At 48.0% G+C, this 20,366-nt stretch overlaps 1 protein-coding gene across 1 annotated transcript in view; it reads left to right on the top strand.

Annotated features, from left to right (window-relative positions):
• The first annotated feature begins 215 nt into the window (after positions 1-215).
• The window catches only part of LOC144120300 (uncharacterized), a 31,183-nt gene continuing 11,032 nt past the window's right edge, over positions 216-20,366 (top strand). The window contains exon 1 of the mRNA XM_077652690.1: positions 216-617. Coding sequence (XP_077508816.1) covers positions 216-617 — 402 coding nt within the window. The remainder of the gene's footprint in view (positions 618-20,366) is intronic.

The following is a 20,366-nucleotide window of genomic DNA, read 5'->3' on the forward strand; positions in this document are numbered from 1 at the left end:
TTGGTCTTGCTTTTTGTGGGATCGTCTGCAGGAAGTTGCCCTGTACCTGTGGACACCATATTTTGGCAAGTGTTCCCCCTTTTAGGGGTTTTCTTCACGATTTGTACTCGACCACGGTGCGGCAAAATTAGGCCTACTCTGTAGGCCGAGCCGACGCCTACGGCGCCGGGCTCCAGGGCCGTGCCTTGTGGTAGTGGGCCTTTGCGAGGCTAAAGATGATGGAGTACTCCGTTGAGGGAGAATCTATAACGCCCGAAGAATTCGAGGCGGGAGAATGGGCCTGGGTTTTGAAGGCGCAAGATCGCTTCAAGAAGACTGTATACGGGGACCACACCGAGAGTAGGCCTACCGAGAAACAGGCGGGCAGCGACGGGCGCCAGACGCACGGAGCAGCCCAAGTCAAGCGGGGGAAAGCGCCGGTGTGGAAGAAACGGGGACCGTTTCTTCAGATGCCAGCCAAGGATTTCAAGGTTGTGTGCCGGCCCAAGAATTGGGACTTGACCATAGTGACGCAGAGGGAGCTCGGATGTGCCCTGAGAGCGGCAGCGAAGCTGACGAACGCGACTGCGGTGGAAGAAGACCTGGTGCGGGTCAATGAGAGAAACAACACGATGACGGTGAGCACGCCGTGTATGAATCGTAGTGGGGCATATGCGAATGTCAAGACGCTCCAGCTGGGCGGTCGTGATCTTGCGGTTTCGGCGTACGTGGCGGCGCCGGAGAATTCTGTGCGCGGAGTAATTTACAATGCGTACAACGGATGCCCACTGGCAGAAATTCGCGCAGGATTCTTGAAGAGGAATGAAGACATGGAAATTTTGGATGCCAGACCTTTGGGCAAGTCAAAGGCGATTCAGATCACGTTCGGGGGGAAGCGCGTTCCCCGGCAAGTCATCTATTGGAACTGTCTGTACGCTGTGATCCCATATAGAGAGTTAGTCGAGACCTGCTATAACTGCAGACGAGTGGGACATCGGGCGGACGTTTGCTATCGTCCGAAGACTAATTTGTGTCGCCGCTGCGGGAAAGAACATCCTGCACCACCGGAGGGAGAGTCGCTGACCTGCACGCCGGACTGCATCGTGTGTCATGGGGCGCACAGCACGGGAAGTCGGAACTGCAAGTTTCGCCTAGCCCGTCAGCAGCCGACGGGTCTGCAGCAGAGCAACGAGGACAAGAGCCAAACGAGCAAGGAGGAGCGGCGTTCGAGGCCCAGGAAGCGGTCATCTAGCGGTGCGAGAGGCGATAGCAAGAGCAGGGACCGGTCGGCTTCCTTCCCGCCACTGCCCGGACCCGAGCCTGGCAAAGGAGGAGGGCAAGGTTCCGGTCATGGAAGAAGCCCAAGTGCCACGAGGAAAAAGGTGAGCTGGCCCAACGCGGGCTCCCAAAATGAGACTGCTCGAGAGAAGGAGCTACAAAGGCAGGTGCTGCAGCAAGCCGAAACGATCAAAAAGATGGAAGCTAGGATAGCAGAGATGGAACGCGCGCTTAAAACCGGCAGAGTAGACAGGGTACAGATGCCGTTGGCCCAAGCCCCACAGCAAGCGGCGCAGGCGAACGCTTCTCGCGTGGACGATAACACAGCTATGGAAGTGAAGAAAGTGGAGAATCGGGGGACGGTCAAAAGGCCACCTCCGGTAGATGAGGGAGCTCGTGCAAAGAGAGTAGCAGAAACTTCGGCGGCGGACACGCCGCAGCCAGTATTTACAGTCACTTGTCTTAAGAGAGACATGCTTACCCTTGCGCAGAGAGTAGGAAAACTGGAAGAAAGACAGGATAGGCTGGATCGCCGGGTCGACAGGATAGAAGCTAGACTAGGCAACATTGAGGAGCGTCTTGACGCCTTCACCAATGACATGCGGGGTTTTCAGACCCAGGTAATGGACATGTTTAAACAGCTAAATGCTATGCTAGAGGTTAGATTGCCTCCCGTAGTCGGCCAAGAGCCGATGTTAGTGAACCTAGGGCTTCACCATGGCCCCTCGCCAGCAAATTGAGGTTTGGCAGTGGAACTGCAGGGGCTTCCGTCGCAAGCGGGGGAACCTGCAGTTGCACATACAAAATCTGGATAGTAAGCCGGACATTATAGCTTTGCAGGAGGCTAGCGGCTCGGTGAAATTACCGGGATTTAAGACATTTACACCACAAGAGATTGATCGAGGGGGCGTATTGAGCGTCTTCACGGCCGTGTTAGTCCATCGCAACACCACAGTGATTCAGCATACCGTAGATAGCAGCAGGGAGGACTACGTCCTGCTGGAGATTTTGCCCAAAAGAAAGGACGATAAGAGTCTATTTGTTCTTAATGTATAATCTTCTCCAAAAGATAAGGGGGTGGGCCTGCCAGACCTTCTGATAAAGACGCAACGGCTAGCGGCTAGGTCTCAACTCATCGTGGTGGGAGATTTCAGTGCGCCTCATCCGGAGTGGGGTTACATCCGAGCCAGCCCGAAGGGAAATAAGCTTTGGCAGGTTGCCCAGGACCTGCGATGGACGATCTTAAACAACCCGCTAGATCATACCAGGATAGGCAACAGCGTAAGCATAGACACCTCTCCAGACCTCACATTTGTGAATGGTATCAGGGATGCACAGTGGGTAAACACGGGAGAGCCACTGGGAAGTGATCACTATATCCTTTCCACAATATTTAGTGCTGCTAAGCACAAAGACACGGTGAAAGGAACTCGAGTGACGGACTGGGACCGATTTCAGCAACACAGGAGTGACATAGTGAACGGGGAAATCGAGGACTTAGGAGCCTGGATTGACACGCTCAAGCAGGCCGTGAAGAGTACCACAGAAGAGGTTCCGACGGAGGAGGAGGGCTTTACGGCTGACTCTAGATTGTTACACATGTGGGAAGCACATGCGAGTCTCCTTCGGAGGTGGAGGAAACAAAGGCATAATGGTGTCCTCCGTAGGAAGATGGCCAAGCTAGTACGAGAAATCGAAGCCTACACATTGGAGTTGCAGTGTCAACAGTGGGGGCAGATTTGTGACCGGATGAATGGGCAATTCGGATGCAAAAAAAACTCGGCAGTTGTTGAGGCACCTTTTAGACCCGGCCGCAACCAAATCTGCGCAAAAGGGGCAAATGGCTAGGTTAGTGCATCGGTATCAAGGCACGATTGGGGAATTTATACACGAACTCCGAAGTCGTTACATAAACAGAGAGGCGGGCGGTTGCTTGCCGGATTACTCGGGAGAGGAAAACCTTGAATTGGATGCAGACTTTACGGTGGCGGAAGTGGAGTTTGCAATGGGCCAGCTTCGTACCACGTCAGCAGCGGGTCCGGACGGGGTTACTAATAAAATGCTGAGGAACCTGGATTTCAAGTCAGTGGGGGCACTCACGAATTTGATGAATAAATATTGGGCGGCCGGGGAGATTCCGCCAGAGTGGAAACATGCTAGGATTACATTTATTTCTAAACCAGGGAAGAAGCTCTGTATTGAGAATCTGCGTCCCATCTCGCTAACGTCGTGCTTGGCCAAATTGATGGAGCATGTGGTCTTGAACAGGCTTCAGGGTTATGTAGAGGACAATGACTTGATACCTGAAACAATGATTGGCTTCAGGGCTAATTTATCGACGCAGGACGTCATGTTACAGCTCAAAAAAGACGTGGTTGATCCTGGGTACGGCACGGGCACCAAGGCTATCTTGGGGCTCGACCTCACTAAGGCCTTTGACAATGTTACCCATGAGGCAATATTGAGGAGCCTATCAGACATAGGACCGGGGGGTAGAACCTTCCGGTACATCAGATCGTTTCTGGAGGGTAGGACTGCGGAGATTGTAGTCGGAGAAATGAAATCGGATCCCTTCCCATTGGGGGGCAGGGGGACACCGCAAGGGTCGGTATTATCGCCCTTCCTATTTAATCTCGCCTTGATCAAGATACCACCCAGGCTGCAAGGGATATCGGGACTTAAACATACATTTTATGCGGATGACATTACTCTATGGGTAACAAGAGGCAGTGACGCACAGTTGGAAGAAACTCTACAACAGGCGGTGGATATTGTGGAGGAGCTAGCAGGGGAAGCAGGACTCTCGTGCTCTAAGCCCAAGTCCGAGCTTTTTGTTCTGAGGGATAAACCAAGAGGGATACATGCGAGGCACTATACGCCGCCACCACCTTTAGAGGTGAAAGTGGGGGGAGTACCGGTCGCTGAGGTCCAAACGATCAGGATCCTGGGTATGTATCTGCAGACTAACAGGAAGAATAGCGAGTCCTTGCAAAGGCTTAAAAATATGGTCAATGCTACCGTGCGGCTAATCAGGAGAATCGCCAATCGTAAGAGAGGTGTTAAGGAAAAAGACTTGTGTAAGCTAGTGCAGGCTTTTGTGCTCAGTAGAATAGTGTATGCGACGCCTTATTTGAAGTTGGACGCGGCGGAAAAAGGAAAGGTGGAGGCTATGATTAGGCAGGCGTATAAAGCGGCTCTTGGGTTGCCTCAAAATGCGTCTGCCGAAAGGCTGCTGGGATTAGGGGTGCACAACACCCTAGAAGAACTACGGGAGGCGCACTTGGTGATGCAGCTCGGTAGGCTTTCAAAAACAAAAGCAGGAAGGGACATATTGGAAAGGATCGGCATTGGAGTTGACGTTCCAGCCGGTGACACGAAAATTCAGATGAGGCGGGAAATGCACAAGGGCTTGTACATAAAACCTTTGCCCAAGAACATGCATCCAATACATCATGAGGACCGCAGGAAGGCAAGAGCCAAAGCTTTACATGCTAAGTACGGGAAGTGCAACGGGGCAGTCTATGTAGATGTCGCCGAGTATAAGGACAAGGATGCATTTGCAATTGCGGTGGTGGACGGGCGAGGACGCTTGATCGCCTCTGGATCAGTCAAAACCCGCTCCCCAGAAACTGCAGAGGAAGCGGCGATAGCACTAGCTATGACTAGTAGTAATGCTGACCTGATCTTCAGCGATTCAAAAACAGCCATCCGAAATTTGGCGAGGGGCAGAATATCTGTCACAGCGGCGCGGTTGCTGAATCGGGCCACGGAGCGAGGGATTACGGAGACGGAAATTGTCTGGGTACCTGCACGCTCTGGGAACCCTGGGAACGAGACGGCTCACATGAATGCTCGAGGTTTCGTCAGCCGAGTAGGTGAGCTGGACGTCCCGGGAAGGTCCACGAGAGATGGGCTGGTATCCTTTCATGACATTACTAATCATTTCAGACTTGAGCGGAGGATTTACCCACCCCCGGACAAGCAATTGGTGAAGGCGCAGGAATGCGTCTGGCGACGATTGCAGACTAGATGTTTCTTCAACCCATACGTATTGAGCAAAATCTACCCGGACATTCCGCCGGAGTGCAAATGGTGTCACGAATTGGCAACCTATGACCACATATTATGGAGCTGTAGCATAGCACCGCCACCGGCGGACATTATGCGTGATCCTTCCCTCGAGCAGTGGGAGGCCGTGTTGGCCAGCTCAGACCCGGTCGTCCAGACCAGGGCCGTGGAGTGGGCCACCCAGGTCGCCGTCAGCCATGGGTTGATGGCCATCTGACACGGAATCGTCCACACATGCTCTCTGACGAAAATAAATTTTTTCCATCCATCCATCCACTCTCGGCATGTACGGCATAACTGCAAAATGATGGTTATTACGCGATAACAGTCTTCCGGGTGGCCCCTCAAGTACAAGCTAGAATACAGACTGAGCATACTGTGATAAAGCTGATAAAAAACTTTAGCCTAGCAATTTTTCTGCGAATAGCCAATGTTGGTAACTGTGCACGGAAAAGAAGTTCTGATACGGACTGCGCTCTTCCGTAAGACGATAATATAAAGCTTGCTGTCAGTCTTTGAGCACGCTCCACTTTGTCTACAAGATATTGCTGATTCGGATTCCAAATTATGCTTCCGTTTTCCAGAGTTGGTCTTACTATTGATTTATACGCTTCTGGTTTGACATCTGATGGTGCATCTTTTAGCTTCTCCCTAAGGAATCCAAGCTTTCGTCCAGCTGCTCCACAAATGTTTTGTACATGACAACTCCAGTTTGAGTCATGACTAATCGTGATACCTAAATATTTTAATTTACTGGAACGCTTTAGTGCTCTGTCATTAATTATGTACGGGAACACTAATGGCTTCTTCTTGTTCGACACAATTATAGAAGTTGACTTTTCATGATTAATTTTCATGTCCCACTTTACACACGAATCATACACAAGCTTTAAGGACTCAGTCAAGAGAACCTGGTCTTGCAGGCATATTATGCGACAAAATAACACAATGTCATCAGCAAGAAAGCGCGCTTCGACGAGAGGGTGTAAGTCTTTCGCAATATCATTAATATATAATAAAAACAATATAGGACCCAGAACGGACCCTTGCGGAACCCCAGAGGATACTGGTGAAGTCGATGAGCGTTCTTCATCTATTAGTACAAATTGTTCTCTGTTATTTAAGTAAGCCTGAATCCAATTAATTTTATTTGTAGATCGATACCCATCTCATGCAATTTGTGTAAAAGCTCGCCATGACACACTCTGTCAAATGCTTTGGAGAGATCTATCGCAATGACATCAATTTGCTCTTTTGAGTTTACGGTAGCTGCAAATATGAAGCAGCAATCATGAAGGTAGCTACAAACGCTGCTTAACGGGAATCCCTTGGCGCTCGCATCAAACGAAAGAAGAACTGGAAGAGACAGAGGGAGTCCTAACCTCGAAAGAGGGACCTCCAAATACTGCTTGCTTTGAACTGCGAACTGCCGGCAAGAGAGGAGAAAATGATATATTGTTTCAACTTGCCCACATGAGACACAAAGGTTTGTCGAAGCGAACCCGCACTGCATAAGTAGAGATATAAGTGAGGGATTCTGCATCGCAGAAGCGTCATTGACACCTCACAAAACCTTGATTTACACCACCGGACATTCCATGGGTACTTATAGTGGTGAAAATCCACGGTATCGAGCAACGGATCACTTAAGCTGGCTGAAATATGTTGGAACGGCTGCAGACGTGAAGTTTCCAACAGAATGAGGTGAGGGACGGGATAGATTACAGGAGCGCCGAGACCTGATCTTGCCAATAAATCAGCCACCTCGTTAAAATAGACACCCGAATGCCCAGGTACCCACACAAAGCAGATCTCACGCACTGCGCGCGGAACAAAAAACCTAATCGAGAGGTTCAATAAAAATTTTCCAGAATTTTGGAGAGAGACTAGAACTGAAAGGCAGTCTGCAAGAATAAGAACGCATGCTACATGCCTGGGAATTTTGAGAAGAGCCAAAGCAATAGCCAAAAACTCTGCGAAGAATATAGGAGTATAATCAGGGATACGAACGGAATAGCTCCAAGCCAGATCCTGCGAATATATCCCAATCGCCGCTTTCTCACAGCTGCTGGAGGCATCAGGGAAGATAACAGTATGATGAGGAAAATTCTGTACGTGATCATAAAGGAGACCATTCAGGATATTTGCGGGCATATGTTTCGCATGGTACGGGAAAGTGTGGTCGTAGTAGAAGACGGCGTCAGCCTGCGTATCTGCAACTCGTTGGAAGGAGATCAGATAAACCTGAAGCGGGGCTAACAGACTCTGCGTAAACCTGACTTGCGGAAGCTGATAGCGTGGCCAATGATTAGAGAAAAACAGGTGTGGTTGGGATAGAAAAATTGGAATATTAACGCCGGGGGGCGGGTTAAACGACCTGAAGCAAGTACGCTTTGTTAGAAGCGTGAAAAGAGATCGAGGATACAGGCTTCCAGGTAAAGGACAGCGTTTGAAGCTGATATTGGCAGCCCGAGGCATAGCCGTAGGGCACGCCTTTCCAGTAAGGCTAATGGCTGCAGCTTGTAGTTGGCGCTCCCAGAAAACAACACGCAACCAAATTCCATAATCGCTCTCATATAAGCCTTATAGAGCAACAGTAACGCGTGCCAAACTGTTTATTGCCAACTCGTGTCAACCGGCACAGAGCACGTTCCCCTTTAATAACATTATTCTTAATATGGTGTCGCCAGTCCAAACTTTGATCATAAGTAACGCCTAGGTATTTAACCGACTCGCTCTGCGGAATTGGAGTGGAGCGGTATACTAGCGAGATGAACAAAAGAGTGTCGGGCGTAAATACCAGCACGCCACATTTGCTGACATTAAGTGATAAATTAATTTGGTCCAACCAGACCTCAATAGCATTCAGGTATGCCTGCAAATAGTCGTATAGTGCATGAATATCCTTTGCTGATGCGAAAAAAGCTATATCATCTGCGTACACATAAACTGTAATGTTAGGATGAACGGCAGCCAGTTCTTCGTCTTCTTCGCCTGCCTGCCGCGGTTGTCCCCCTGAATTCACTTCAGTTCAGTGTGACGCGTATTCCAGTACCGCAGCCTTAAAACAACCAGTTAAAACAAATTACGGGTCATTCTCACTTTCGTTTTCTTTTTTATTTGCTACAAAGCTGCGGAGTTAGTTACCATGAAGTGTTACATCAAAAATTCGTTGGAGGCACTTAGATATCTCTTAACTGCGGGAAGGCGAAAGCCCTTTGCGACTCATTACACTGATTTGAATGTGAGCGCATGCGCAGTTGTTGCTTGGCGGCGGATCACACCACCCGCCACAGTTGGCAGTTTGCTCACAGTCCAGTTGGCAGGTTGTGATCACGTGACAAGGTCACGTGACCTAGGATGTAACGGACGGGCATGGTCGCGTGACCTAGGAGGTAACAGACGGACACGGCGAGGTCACGTGACCGGACTGACGGTCACCGCGAGTATGAGCCATTAAAGGCTTTCACCTTAATACGCCGTTTTGTTCGTGCAAACAAGCGATCAGAGCACTTGAACCCTAGTAGGATAACTAAGATTATACAGAACTGTACCCTTTTTGGTTTTTTTATTGTTCTCAATTCTTGTATACGTACTTTTGTGCTCATTTTCTATCTCTAAGGATCACCGCTGATATACTAGCTCTGTTTAATTTTAGACCCCTCTCACAGCCCCAGTGATGAGTTGCAGGGCCCTTCCTTTGTAAAAAAAATGTAATGTAAAACCATGGAATAAGAATAAAACATTTATGATTCTTATACTTTCATTCGCATTTTCTAAGTTATATAGCAGTTTTGGCAAGCTATTTGCTACCCATTAAATGCTTTATTTGTTAAGCGGCAGCCAGTTTTCTATCTCTTGCACAAGTTGCGATGGTTTAGTAAAGCCGCAAAGTTTAACAAAGCGTTTCGGACAACCACTAAAGCTTCACCTGCAACGAAAAAATGTAACTGGTGAATATGCTTTACAGAAAGGATTCCAAAAGCTGGAAATAGTTCACTCGTCTCCTTATCGAACACTGGGTTTTGATGTGGCGTAGAGTTTTCTCCTTTAACATAAATTACCCGAATTTTCTTTCGCGATGTTATTCCTCAACTTCATGCATATTTACGCTATTCAATTCAGCAAAAAAAGGCGCTACGGGATAAACTCATCATCAGAGGATACACCCCTAAGTCCACAGAGTATACCGCAGACTTTCGTGAGGCTTCTACTCATGCGCTTAAGTGAGCATCCCAAATTAAGTCTAAATTAGAAATTACTCCCCCAGTTGTGGTTGTTATTATTATCGGCCGTCGGTATAGTGACATATGCCTACAACGGGAGATTGGTCAAGGTGGATAGCAAAATTTGAGCAGGAGAGACATATTGACGTTATAAAGTAGATACTCTTTAGTGAGGTTTTGTGTTAAAAGTAAATAATTTAGAAAGTTATACTAACATAGGACTCTCTTTGGCGCAATAATTTAACCAAAGTCTTTATTTACTTAACAACTTGTTTCTTGTCAAGTCCTTGGTGTAAGATAAAATGAAAGGTTCACTGCATTTGTTTTTGGCGAATTGATCAAGCTCCGTTTGATAACTCAGTAAGTGGCGTATTAAGTGAACACGAACGGCGTGAACATCGTTATACTGGAGAAAGACATGCCATCAGCATAAAGCAAAAATTTTGCACCGTAAATAGTGTTCTTTGTTTTATAAAGCAGGGCCTTTTGTTTTCGAATTTCATTTCTTCCTGAAATGGCGGGGGAAGCAGTAAATATTGGAATACCATTCTGCAGAACGAAAACCTACTTCCATTCGTTTTTACCCCGGACATCCGACGAGTGGAATCACCTTCCCGCACGACTGGCACTAATTAATGATCAAAGTTTGTTTCAAGAATGCATTAGCTTACATTGCATCACTAGGAACTTTCTGTAAATTTGTGCTCATACTTCTGCTTTCTTAATTTGTGTAACCACTCCCCTCTATAATGCCGTATGGCCCTGAGGGTATTTTAAATGGATAAACAAATAAACGCCATGGACGGCACAGGGGACGACTATATAGCATTAGGAGCACGCCCATGAAGAGCGCGCGTCCGATAGCGGTTAGAGTGCCGATGAGCTGAGCTCGTCCGGCGGCAATTAACGAGAAAGCGGTGATGCATGGTGAAATTAAAATGTTCGTATCTGTCACCAGCTTTTTAATTACCTGGTACAGTATTCGGAGTGGCACCAGTGTGTTAATGTGTAGTATATAGGTCTGATTGGTGTATCCCGCAACTTACAAAATTTGAAGAAAACAGTGCGGCTTATACGTGAGTATCATCATCAACATCATCATCATCCTGCAGAGCAAAAACCTCTCCCATGTCTCTCGAATTAACCCTGTCCTTTGCCAGCTGCGCCCACCTTATGCCCACAAACTTCCTAATCGCATCCGCCCACCTTACTTCTGCCGCCCCCTGCTACGCTTACTTTCCCTTGAAATCCACTCCGTTACACTTAAGGACCAGCGGTTATCTTGCCTTCGCAGTACATGCCGTGCCCATGCCCATTCATTCCTCTTGATTTCGACTAGGATGCCATTAACCTGCGTTTGTTCCCTCACCCAGTGCCCGCTTCCGTTCTCTTAACGTTACAACTATCATTTTTCTTTCCGTAGCTCCCTGCGTTGTCCTTAAAGGGACTCTGAGCAGAACGCTATCAAATTTTTTTTGTTAGCAAAATCTGATAGTTCGGCAATTCATGGTTTTGTTTCCGCTTGTCCGGGAGCGAAAGATGCATTTATTTCAAAGAAATTTGGATTCTAAGTTGAAAAAAGTTTTTCCCCGCCGCTCCAATTCAAACTCGAGAACTCTTATGACGTCACGGAGAACTCTTATGACGTCATAGGACGGAGGGACGTGAAACGTTACGTAAACACGACTCCGCGATTTCTAGCCGTTGGCGGTGCGGTCTAGCAGCTGCCGAACTGAAAGCTACCGCAGCCGCACGTTGAAGGCATCTATCGGGGGTCGCTACCGTCGCTTCGTTTGCGTTTGCAGCGGCGTTTTGCCAGCGTTACGATGGGTCCCGTTCCCGAACCCGACGACGTAGTTCTCGCAAAAACTCCGGCCTGCATTTCAGCGACCTCAGCCGCAGAGAGCGTTGATGCTTTTGAGGGAGCACGATTAGGTTAGTCGCCGGCGGGTCGTTTCCCCCTTCCGCCGTGAGCAGCCGCTCCCAGTGCGGGGAGTCGCGAGGGGACGCGACAAGGTCGGCGCTTTGTGCCCATCGGAGGCTGGCCGGAGCTTCGGGGCCAACGGATTGTGATTCCTTGAACGGCGTGGTTGCACGGTGCAGCAGGCGGCGTCGAGATCTCTCAAGGTTGCAAAGGCCAAGTTATTTATTTATTTTGCCACAAAGAACGGATGGGTGCTCAAGGGCGGTCGCGTTTAAAGTTGGCGTCTTAAAAATAAACCCGACGCACGACGCTTCAACGGCTTCCGCTAGATCCAACGGGTCTACTGGATCGGGCTCTCTCGCCCACTTGCATGTACCTTCAGATATGTACTGTGAATGGATTAAATTAGCCGATAGCTCGAAAAGGACAGCTCCGCCCAACTGTCGAAGCTATTGAGTTAGGACACAACGCGCACCTCGCCGCGGAGCCGAATCAGTCTGGCCGAGCCGGCGGCTGCTGGCGCAATCGGCGCGAAATAGAGGCATGCTCCAAGTCTCCCCGCCAGTGCGGTCAGAGTGCGCCGAGGCCGCCGAGCGCGTCCGCGGTCAAGCGCAGTTGGAGTATAGAGGGTCTCGCTTTGGCCGACGTGACGTAGCCGTGCAGCGCGCGCCCGCGTTACGCCGGAGCATAAACGCGCCTTAACAGAGCCTGCGCTTAACCGCTAACTAGCGTATTCGGTGGCGGCATCTCTGGGAGGCAGTGAAGCCCCCCGCCCACTCACTGAATAAGGAGAAAATCCTGCGACGGGGCTCGGAATCGAACCAGGGTATTTGGCGTTTCAGGCGGAGACGCTGCCACTCCGCCACGACGGCTCAATGTGGAACTGCTAATAAAGGCGCATCTTGTGAATGCACTCTTCCGATGCAGAAATCTCCGCCCTTTCGCTACATATCTGCTGGCCTAACAGAGCTAGGCCGTCAGCAATTTTTCTTAACTGCCTTGTACCTTGTCTCCTGTCCCTAATAAACGATTTCCGTTAAGTAGTTTGAAGTTGACTGGTACAGCCGGGAATGTTTCGCCGGGCGAGCGTGCGTAGACACAAGTATGAACTGCCTTGTACGATCACCGACCATCGTGTCATCATAGTTTTTCATCGACCGTGGCGATCATCTGACCAGCCTTAACAGACTGCTTCAAAGTTTAACTAGCACTTGAAGCAGCACTTGGAGTTCCTCTGCTGTTCGGCGCTTGTATATCGAGGCGCGTCAAAAACAAAACCACGGGGCACACAAAGCTCATAGACGCGAAGCGCCATTAAAAATCGACACTCTCCTGGCCGCCTGTGGCGCCGCCAAGCATTGGTTTTCTTTGCTTCCAAGATTCAGGTTGTCTTTTGTCTGCCTTCCTTGTGTCATAAAAGTGCACTGTCAGTTTAAAAACAAAACTTACTTCAATACTGAACCGCGCAACCTTCCTTTGTTAGCCTCAGAGATTCGCGCATCATGTAGGAAGGAAATTTCCTCCAAGGTGGCGTCTCTTGTCCTATGACGTCGCCACGCTTGTACTTGCGAGATAGGCCTGTGATGGCGACACCTGTATTTTGATTCTTACTATTTTCTACCTTACAAGAGCTTTGTTTTCAGTAAGACGGCGTTTTTGTGATCAGGAGCTGGTATTCTTTCGATACCAGCCAACTTCAATTTCTGCTCAGTGTCTCTTTAACTAAAGCTGAACCATTTTCGCTAGCCTCCACGTTTCTGCCCCGTTGGTGAGTACTGGTAAGGTACAGCTGTTGTACACTATTCTCTTGAGGGATACTGGTAAACTGCCATTCATGGTCTGAGACAACCTGCCTTATGCGCTCCACCCCATTGCTATTCTTCTAGTTCTTTCCCTCTCATGATCCGGAGTATATAGATACTATAAGCATTCATTTCAATGCGTGCGCAAAATTCTCTGCATCCTACACTGTTGCAGCAAAGAGGCGCTCTTGCTTTCCGTCCCTATTGAAACGCGGCCAGTGCAGCCATGAAATAAACCTTCGAAATCTTGCTCATTAAAAAAAAAAAACTCAGGAACACCAGCTCCATTATTTTTTGGCAATGTGACATCGTTAGCAGCTGTTGATGCCTTTACAGGAAGTGACATCACCAGACCGGAAGGGACGTCATTTCCATCCAGCTAATGGGAATGTTTCGGTCTTGTGATATCGCTTCCCTCCAGCCAATGGTGATGTCTAGTGACTTTATCTCGGCCTGATGACGTCACTTCCTTCCAGCCAACGAGCAAAATTTATCAGCGACGACGCATGTTCGCCGCATAGGGTCCTAATGCTATTGCATTAAAAAAATCGCAGTCGCTTAGCTCAGCTATGCAAGCATATACGTAGCGAGAGCTGCAGTTCCCCCCTGGTCTAATCGCGTGGTCAGTTATACGACGAGCCTTTACATCCTTCTCTTCAGTTTTTGTTGATGATGATGTTGTTTCCATTGCTTCATCTTGAGTTTCTTGCGAAAGAGCCATGCGAGCTGCTATGCGCCGCTTGTTATGCTCCGCCTCTTGGCGTCTCCGCTTGGCAAGACGTTGTTCTCTTTGTTCAGGCGTCTCCGCTGCTGGTTTAGCTTTGTGGAGTTCATTCTTTCTCTGCAGAGCGGCCAAGTGCCAGGCGAAGACTTCTGGTTCCTGACGATACCGCAGCTGGCTGGAGTCTCCTGTTCGTCACCCGCACGAAGCGAATGTGTTACACCGAGTTGTATCGCCTCAGCTTTTAAACACACAGCCGCACATAGGCAGTTTATCCACACGAGCCCACACGCGGCCCGGCGGCCGAGCTCTGACGTCATGCGCCGCGCACCTGCTACCCTTCTTCGGTTGCCGCGCATGCGCATTCACGCGCGGCGCCGGCGGGCGTAGTCGGGCCGGCGCGGCGGCGAACTCTGACGTCATGCGCCGCGCACCTGCTGCTCCTCTCTGGTTTCGCGCAAGCGCACTCTCGGCCTCCCAGGCTTACGGGTAAATGCTCGACTGGGTAGCCGTAGTGTAGCCCTCGCTATTAAAATGTGATCGTTTCGCGGACGTGTTAATATTTAGACATCGCAGACCGCGAAATAATCGTGGACTAATAATCTTGAGGTAACGCAACGCAGTTTAATCCGCATGTGTGCAACCTTTTTTACTGGGCCCTCGGAATTTCGGGGCTACTCACATAGGTGATCATGTTAAAAAACTGCTTGCAGTGTAGCGTTGCTAAGCACGAAATATTATGCGAAAGCCGTATTTCTTTCAGGTGGACACCAGAGCCACGTGCCTGAAAGCGCGACTGAAAGCCCATTTCCTTTCCTTCCGTGACATGCGCACAGACAGAAGCTGATGAACACGACGACGTGCGATGCACAGCGGGACAGCGTGTTTGAGTTTAACGCAAGGCGTAATCGTCGGCTGCAATAGAATAGTGCTCTCGTGCAGTGGCCAACCAAGCTGGTCTAGAAATTTCTCGGAAATTTCATTTTTCCTGGTTTGCAAAGGCCACCTCATTCAAGGTCTCGTTTATTTCTCGCCATTTCCCGCATCACGCGACTGACTTCAGAAGCTTCACAACTCACCACCAGTTTCCAGGTTACGAGGCCAGTAATGCTTTCGCACTAAAAAGCCAAGTGGGCGAATCCACCTTATCTTTCCCTCTTTCTGTGTTTAACAAACCGATCTTTTTTCGAGTATTGTTATAATCTGAGCGCATTACATGCGTAGTAAGAACCTTCTTGCACACACTGAGCACTTTACCTCTTGAGCTGCTTCGGGGACGGGCCGGGAGCCGCCTCTTTGCCAAATGCAGCCAGCGATGACAGCGGCACCCACCGGCGGTTAGCAGCCACATCAATAACAATTCATTCAAAACGGTGGTTAGGCATCGGGGCTGTGGTGTGGCGTATTAAAGGCGCGTATTGCGCTGGAAGTTATATTTTTTACGCGTACCATTATTTATTGTGTTCATCCTTTTAGGCCAGAAATCGAGATGCTCAGTGGCATATAATAATAATAATAATAATAATAATAATAATAATAATAATAATAATAATAATAATAATAATAATAATAATAATAATAATAATAATAATAATAATAATTTGGTTTTGGGGGAAAGGAAATGGCGCAGTATCTGTCTCATATATCGTTGGACACCAGAACCGCGCCGTAAGGGAAGGGATAAATGAGGGAGTGGAAGAAGAAAGGAAGAAAGAGATGCCGTAGTGGAGGGCTCCGAAATAATTTCGACCACCTGGGGATTTTTAAACGGCGCTAAGATCGCACAGCACACGGGCGCCTTAGCGTTTTTCCTCCATAGAAATGCAGCCGCCACGGTCTGGTTCGAACCCGGGAACTCCGGATCAGTAGCCAAGCGCCCCAACCACTGAGCCACCGCGGCGAGCATATAACGCCGTTTAAAATTCACATGGCAACAAGCGCTAAAGACAAAAACAGAAGAAAGAAAGATGGACACCGCGAACGCGTTTTTTTTCATGAAAGTAACAGGAAGGTTCACACATAAAGAAGGGGTAAGGACAGGGTCCAATGTACTAGAAAGTAAGGCATTTATTAAAGCGGACAACTGGGCTTGCTGGTGATCTCTAGCGTTCGTGGTGTCCGTCGTTCTTTCTTCTGCCCTTGTCTTTAGCGCTGGTCGCCATGTGCATTGAATCTAAAGATCACCAACTAGCCCCGCTGTCCGCTTTAAACGCCTTAATTTCTAGTACATTGGGCCCCGTCTATCCCTCTTCTTTATGTGTGAACCTTCCAGCTACATTGATAAAAAAAACTAGCGTTCATGGTGTCCGTCTTTCTTTCTTCTGCCCTTGTCTTTAGCGCTACTTACCATGTGCATTGAATCTAAAGATCACCAGCTAGCGTTCGTGGTGTCCGTCTTTCTTTCTTCTGCCCTTGTCTTTAGCGCTGGTTGCCATGTGCATTGAATCTAAAGATCACCAACTAGCCCAGCTGTCCACTTTAAACACCTTAATTTCTAGTACATTGGGCCCCGTCTGTACCTCTTCTTTATGTATGAACTTTCCAGCTACTCTGATAAAAAAAACTAGCGTTCATGGTGTCCGTCTTTCTTTCTTCTGTCCTTGTCTTTAGCGCTAGTTACCATGTGCATTGAATCTAAAGATCACTAACTAGCGTTCGTGGTGTCCGTCTTTCTTTCTTCTGCCCTTGTCTTTAGCGCTAGTTACCATGTCCATTGAATCTAAAGATCACCAGCTAGCGTTCGTGGTGTCCGTCTTTCTTTCTTCTGCCCTTGTCTTTAGCTCTAGTTACCATGTGCACTGAATCTAAAGATCACCAACTAGCCCAGTTGTCCGCTTTAAAAATTGCCGAAAGACGTTTTCTGCCACCCTTCCTTACCGATTCTCTACATGGCTGGATAATCAATTTTGGGTTTTAAACAGTCAGGCAGTCATAAATCTAATTTCGGTACTGGGAGTGATGAGTTCTGTAGAACCCACCAGACGACCCTCAGTCAGTGCTGAAGGCGACCTCTTGGAATCGTGCTGTGCACCGGGCTTGTTCTTCTGGATTAGAGCAGGCCAGCAGAGTCTCCCACATTTGCAAACCTGCAAGCTTCTGGAGTTCTTCGGCGGTGGGTCCGCGCGGTAGTCCCAAGAAATGTGTTCCATCGCGGTTCTCTGGTCACATTTTGAGCAATCGGGTTTGAATTCGTCTAGGTAGATGTGGTGCATTTTTACCAGGTTTGGGAGAGTATTGATTTGGAGTTGTCTCCAACTGACCTCTTGAGCTCCCATGTCTCTCCAGTTAACCCTGTCCTTTGCCAGCTGCGCCCACCCTATGCCAGCAAACTTCCTATTCTCATCCGCCCACATAACCTTCTGCCGCCCCCTGCTACGCTTTCCTTCTCTTGGAATCCACTCCGTTACCGGGCTCGCGTCGCTGCTCGCGGCTTAGCCGATTGATCCTCGAGGCACATTGTGAGCTGCCTCGTTCCCAGCGTTGCTAGAGTGAGCCGGTACCCATGCCAGTTCCACATCCCTCCTTCTTTTAAGGCGAAAGCCTTTAATGGCTCATATATATAATCGCGCGCCCGGTGTGACGCGGTCTTCCACGAATCACGCGGCAACTAATCAGGATAGCAGAAAGCAAATAGTAGCATCAGATAGAGGGGACAAAATGTAGCCCCTACGCCAGGTTTGATGACTGTAGAGTGATTAGTTAATTAGTTATCGCCAATTACAGCGAAAAAAACAAGCAAAACAACCAAATGCCTCGATATAGCGACGGGAGAGGATGACGTCACACTCGAAGTCGTCATGGTAACAGCGCGCACGCTGGTGGCGCCACCTCCGCGCCACCACCAGAGAAGCCAGAAGCCATAGAAGAAGGAGGCCAAAGAAGCAGCTGGACAGGATAGTGTCCACTGTCACAGAGTGCATATCTAATGCTCTGGCAACGCAGATTACCCAGGCCATGCAAATTGCAACGACTTCTTCCATTTCAGCCATGCCTTCGCTAATCACCCAACATTCCTTGCCTACGCTGTCTCAACCCAAGGAACAAGTTACTGCTGTTTCACAACTTCCTTGGTCTGCTAAATCAGATAATGTTCAAATTATTCATGATGCAGAGATGGTGGATTCAGATACGCGAATCCTCAAATGCAGTGGATTCCCCATGTCTAACCTTTCTTCTCCACATCCTCAGCCGAAATCATAGAAGCAAAAGATTGGTCCTAAGCCAAATCAAACTATTTTGGGGCAGGCAGTTTCTGCTGCCAGGATTTGTCAACCATACGGGTGTTAAGAGTTCTCCAGTGGAACTGTCGGTCACTTCTTTCAGCTTCAACAGACTTACTGTAACTTATATCCCAACATAATACAGACATAATTATTTTAAAAGAAACTTTGCTCACATCTGAAAAACATTTCCATTTGAAAAATTATTCTTCATTTCGACGACAGTCAAGAGGAGGAGGCTTACTCATACTAGCTTCTTCTAAATTTTGTCACAGGACTAAGATTACTTTCCGATCCTTTTCTATAGACTGTGAGTTGCTGGCTTTATAGGCTTTGAAATTCCAGGGTGCTATCCCTTTTCATTAGTAAATGTTTATTTTCCTTGCGGTGTGCAGGATACCAGGCTGCTAGATGTCCTGCTACTTAATTGTCAGTTATCAGAAGTCAGGTCTCTTGGCCGGCGACTTTAATTCTCATCATGTGCCGTGGGGTTTAAGACAGATTTCTGTGGTAAGCGCCTTTGAGATTGGGTTACTGATAACAACCTTTCGTGCATGAATTCAGGTTCGGCCATATTTCTCCGCGCACAAATCCAATCTGAGTTAGATTTAACTTTCACCAGCCCTTGTGTTCCTGGACTAAATTGGTCGACTGTGGATTGTGGAACATCTAGTGATCACATACCTATTGTTTTTTATGTAAATTGCCGCTTAACTCAGGCGTGCTCTCAGTTGAGGTCATATATAAACTATTACCAGTTTCAGTCCACTTTGCGCTCCACTCTAGTTTCAGCGGTTAATTCTGCTGAAGAGCATGCAGCAAAAGGCATATGCTTGGCTATTGAAGAATGCCGAAAGAAGTCCGAATTTTTGGTACGTACACCAAGAGGGAACACTTCAGCTAGATGGTGGAATGCAGATTGTTCGCGGGATTACAGACGCAGAAAGGCTGCATTGAAGAAGCTCCTACACAATCAGTGCCCAAAAAATTAGCATGATTATAAGTTCAGTGCGGCTACAATTAAACGCACAATCTCACAAGCGAAAGAAAATTATGAATCCGAGCATTTCGATTCCCTAACAAAATCAGGAAATCGTAGCGCACTTTTCGGATTCTGAAGATCGCGGAAAAAGATACCGGTTTCAGAAAATTCACCCTCATGTGTTTTGACCCCGCAAGAAGCAATAGAAACAATTGAGACAATTGCCAAAGGATTAGAGGAGCGTTTCTTGTCTGTACTTTTTTTGCGCTCCGCGTTTGTGGCGTCAGTGGCTGAGATTCAGCATGTCCCCCCTATTACCCTTCCCGAGCTTTCCCCGATAGTGTTGAGGTTACCAACTGCTGCTCCTGGCCCTGATAGGGTAGCATAAAAAATGTTAAAGATCCTCTTTGAGGAGTCCACTACATCCTTATTGCAGCTGGTTAATTTTTACTTCAAACATGCATGGATTTCTCCTGAGTGGAAAGTCGCCAAAGTGATCCCTTTACCTAAAAACAATGGTGGTGGCTATTCTAATTAGACCCATTTCATTGACATCAAACGTGGTTAAGTTAATTAAAAGGGTCATACTCCTCCGTTTTTCGGAGTTTGTGGACCGCTATAATATTTTTAGTCCCTGTCAAAAATGTTCAATATAGAATGCACACACCGACCTTGAGAGAGGTATTCTTCTTGCGCGGCACCAAAAAATGTATGCTTCGTTGGCAACATTAGATGTAGCCAAAGCTTATGACAGCTTGGAATACTACATTTTATTGCAACGACTGCACACTCTGCAGTTTTCGAATGACTTATTTGCGTGGATATCTGCGCTTCTCGAAAACAGTTTTTTTTATATACTAAATCGTGTCAATTATGGAAGATATAAACAATCCAGAGGTGTTCCACAATCGGCAGTCCTGTGTCCTGTGCTCTTTAATATTCGAATGAGCTCTATTCCCAGCCATCAACACATTCGCACGTACGTTTATGTGGACGACATTGCGTTTTTCACTGCTGCCGCTGACATTTAATCTCTTTATGTGCGCCTGCAATCGTACCTGTATTTGCTTGAAAGTTGGTTGTGTGACTTACGACTCACCTTAAATGTAAACAAGTGCGCTGTACTTGTTTTTCAAATGAAAGATCTTGTTCATCTGTCTCTCATT

This window comes from Amblyomma americanum, chromosome 2, assembly GCF_052857255.1.
Source record: "Amblyomma americanum isolate KBUSLIRL-KWMA chromosome 2, ASM5285725v1, whole genome shotgun sequence".
Taxonomy (NCBI): Eukaryota; Metazoa; Arthropoda; class Arachnida; order Ixodida; family Ixodidae; genus Amblyomma; species Amblyomma americanum.